Raw genomic sequence first — 3,744 nt, 5'->3', positions numbered from 1 at the left:
ACTTACATATTAGTGAACAATGAATAATTACTAGTGCAACATACATTTGTATCAATGAAAATAATAGTAACTATTATAAAATATTATTATATAATAACTTATTTAAATCTTTAAAACCCTAAAATAATATTAACTTAACATTTATAATTTATTAAAAGACTTTGAAAACATGTCAATTGTTTACGGTTTTTAAAAAATTAAAAACACAACAAAATAAAATACAAACAAAAAAAATAGCGTGAACAAAGAAAAGGAATTACAACTTTGAAGTCGTAATCCATTAAAAAAAAATATGTTACGACTTCAAAGTAGTAAAAGAAAAAAAAAATAATAACTTACTACTTCATTATAAAATTATTTACGATTTCAATTAAAAAAAATTAAAGTCGTAAGTATTATGAATTTTAATTCAAAAGTCGTAACATTTATTACGACTTATTTCTTTTTGAAAAATAATTTAAATAGTACCCCATTTGAAAAATAGCGGATAAAATTACACCCAATGGATAAAAAAAGCCGATAGAATCAAACTTCATTCAATATAATGCATAATAGGTGATTACAAGGATATATAGCCAATCATGGCCGTGCGCTCAATCTAACAGAATTCATCCTAGCCATAGCCATTCACTATAACAGAATCTCAGTAAGTTTTTGAAGCTATTATTCTTACTTTATCGTTAGCCCCATTTCTGTTTAACAATCCTTTTGCGCTTCCTCAATTGTGAGCACATCACAAACATTTTAATAACTTATATTTCTTTCTGCCCCCACTAAATTTTTTAATTTTTCTTAATATAACATGTATTTATAGTTATAAATTATCTCTGTAATTTAAAATTTAGTTAAAAAAAAAGTTATAATGTGAATTTTTCCTCCATTTATTTATATATGTGAGTTTTTTCCTCGTAACTAAAATGTTCTAGATTGGTTACTGTTCTCGGGCCTTATCTCTCTATTCTCATCAATAATGAAATCTTAGGTTAATTCCATGCTTATCAGCTAAACGCTTTGGACAATTTGACTATATACATAATACCTAACGATTAAGTGATGAGTTTTGTTGTCTGCATTCATAAATGTATGCCTCTTCTAGACTTGCCCATATGGCATCATCCGTGGTCAATTCAATCTAGTTAATATTTAAGTAGTTTTACTAGCTACCTGATATTCTTTAGCATGTTAGAGTGCCATATATGTAATATGTTAAAGAAAATGACATGTTAGTATGAATGCTAAATCATTGGCAGTGCTTGGGATCCAAAATCTCGGGGATATTGTGCTGGGATATGTGACTCCATGTTCTGCACATACCTCTGCCGTGTGATACCAAGTTCATGGTGATTTCATGGTCCCCTAACTTGTCTCACCCACCCAGTTCAGGAAATCATGGAAATCGTAGTGGCTAACGGAATCTACAAATTCTGCAATTAATGCCAGTTGCATTTGGTGCAAGCAATTGAAGTCTTTATTTATTTGCATTATGGCACAAAGCCACAAACTACAGCCTACAGGAGTTTTTGCTTGCGTTGAGGGAAAGAGCATAATTCAACGGTTTTGAGGACTTTAAGGAACATAAATATGGCATGCGTATCCTGCATCCCCTTTCTCAAGAGTGGAAGACTAATATCTCTTTATTTAAAAACTGTACTTAAAAAATATTCTTTATACAGACGGATTTCAATATCGAAATACTAACCATGCAAAATTATTAGATGGTTCTCAATTACGTAATCTCTAATTAATCATCACATACCATAAAATTAAGTGTCATTAACTTTTTCTTGTAAATTAAAAAACTTGAATGAAATCATAAAGATGGGTTGAAATCATAAACTTTTGAGAATCATAGATTACTTTATAATTTTTTTTCTTGATAATATTGGTAACTTAAGATAATCATTTTATTCCTTAAATATATATAGGGTTATAATATTAATCTCCGAGTCAATTAAACTTTTAAATAAGTATTTGAAAGCATAATTTATCAATTATATTAATTAAAAATTCAAAAAATATATAAATCAAGTGATAATATTAACATATATTTAAAAATTGAAGATTAAATTTAAAAGTTTATATGAAAGAATTAAAAATATCAAAGACTTTGTTTAAAACTTTCTAAACCGTAATGACCAATATAACAACGCATTACACTTTCATGATTTCCTCAAATTCAGTGATACAATAGCATATCAATAGTGGGTTCAGTTATTATAAATTAATAAAAATCCATCTAAGCATTGACCTCGTACGTCCAGCAGCACAATGGCTATGACTCGTATCCTAGTACTGCTGTGTTTGGTTTTTGTATCACACATGGGTGAGGCAAAAGTACTTGTGCCCTCTGCTATCTCTGCTTGTGAACGTATATTTGAGTACTTCCCCAATTGCTTAGAATTCCTGGTGGGGGATCCAAATTATGTTAGGCCATCAAGAAGATGCTGTCAACATGTTGTGAAGCTTAACATATTAGCCCGTCATAGGACAGGCCCCAGGACCATTTGTTGGTGCATTCAGGTCTTTTTTAATTAACAAATGTTAATTATTTATTTGTTAACCAAATAATTAAATTCATGATCTTTCTTTTTTAATCACTCAAACAATTTATATCTCCTCATTCAGGTCATGGTTAAGGGAATGACACCAGCATTGGTCCCCTCCAAGATACAAGATCTTCCCCTTATGTGCCACACCACCCTCAGCTTTCCCATCTCTGATAGCATCGATTGCTCCAAGTAAGCAAATTCAGACCAACCATTAAAAAAAAGTGTACAGATTTTTCTTTGGCTTATTGATCATATTATGTTGTCTCAATTGAAAATGAAAGTGCTCAATTATATTTGATTGACTGATTGGTGGAGCTTCTGTTTTTGGCAGGGTTGGTTAGGATATATTATGATGGTATTGGTGCGCAATAATCAAGGGAGGTTCAAAAGTGGACAAATAAATCAGTACATGTAGAAGTCACTTATAAACATAGATTATGTCTTAGAATAGAATGTTAAGTGGAATGATAATGTTGCTACATATATTTGTCGCTTCAGCCAAATATAGTAGAAGAAAGATAAGATATGCCTTGCAATATGTAGCTAAGCTAAAGATAATTCATGGAAAGGTAACCTCAAAATAAAAAAGGGTTCATTGCCCCTCTCCCAAAAAATATAAAATAGAATTATCCATGTTTTGGGAAAAGGTAGCTACACTTTTATCTCAAATAATTGTGCTTATTGCCTTAGATTAAATCACTTTAAATTATTGGCTTCTCAAACAAAAATTAATTGTTTAGCCAATTGCAGGGTAGTCTAGTGGTAAATGACAGGTAACGATAATGTGGTTTTGAAATCTAAACGTGTGAATGCTAATTTCCTTCGCTGCACCTGAATAAGAGCCTTCCTGCCTTTTTTTTCTTTGATGTAAAAAAAAATAATTAAATTTTCATAGAGCCTTATTGCCTAATAATTAAACCTGTTGCATACCACAAAATCAGTCTCATGTTAATTAATTTGTTGGAACCTATTTTAGCTTGGGCTTGAGACTCAATCCTAATAATGGGTGCTAGAATCTTAATATTAGTGCTAATTAAAGTTGGCATCTAGAATCTTTAGATGTAAAATTTTTAAGTTAAATCACTTGAGGTCAGCCTAATGGTGGAGGATTTGGATAATATACATGAGATTATTATAAGTAGATACTTCAGTGTGACTATTGTAAAAAAATAGATAAATAAATTCTAAGTTGCAT

At 30.4% G+C, this 3,744-nt stretch overlaps 1 protein-coding gene across 1 annotated transcript; it reads left to right on the top strand.

Moving 5' to 3' along the window:
• The first annotated feature begins 2,263 nt into the window (after window positions 1-2,263).
• Window positions 2,264-3,136, top strand: LOC114379209 (non-specific lipid-transfer protein 13-like). Its single transcript, XM_028337815.1, has 3 exons — window positions 2,264-2,520; window positions 2,626-2,738; window positions 2,881-3,136. Exons 1-3 carry the CDS (start codon window positions 2,269-2,271, stop codon window positions 2,888-2,890), a joined length of 375 nt encoding a protein of 124 aa, XP_028193616.1. The 5' UTR covers window positions 2,264-2,268; the 3' UTR covers window positions 2,891-3,136.
• Window positions 3,137-3,744: the final 608 nt, after the last annotated feature.

Source organism: Glycine soja, chromosome 12 (genome assembly GCF_004193775.1).
Source record: "Glycine soja cultivar W05 chromosome 12, ASM419377v2, whole genome shotgun sequence".
NCBI lineage: Eukaryota > Viridiplantae > Streptophyta > Magnoliopsida > Fabales > Fabaceae > Glycine > Glycine soja.
The sequence above is the reverse complement of the archived record's forward strand: the minus strand, read 5'-3'. Positions and strand labels throughout refer to the sequence as shown.

Coding starts and splice junctions, on each gene's coding strand:
- LOC114379209 (XM_028337815.1), top strand. CDS start 2,269: ATGGCTATGACTCGTATCCTAGTACTGCTGTGTTTGGTTTTTGTATCA. Junction 2,521..2,625: donor CCATTTGTTGGTGCATTCAG/GTCTTTTTTAAT, acceptor CTCCTCATTCAG/GTCATGGTTAAGGGAATGAC.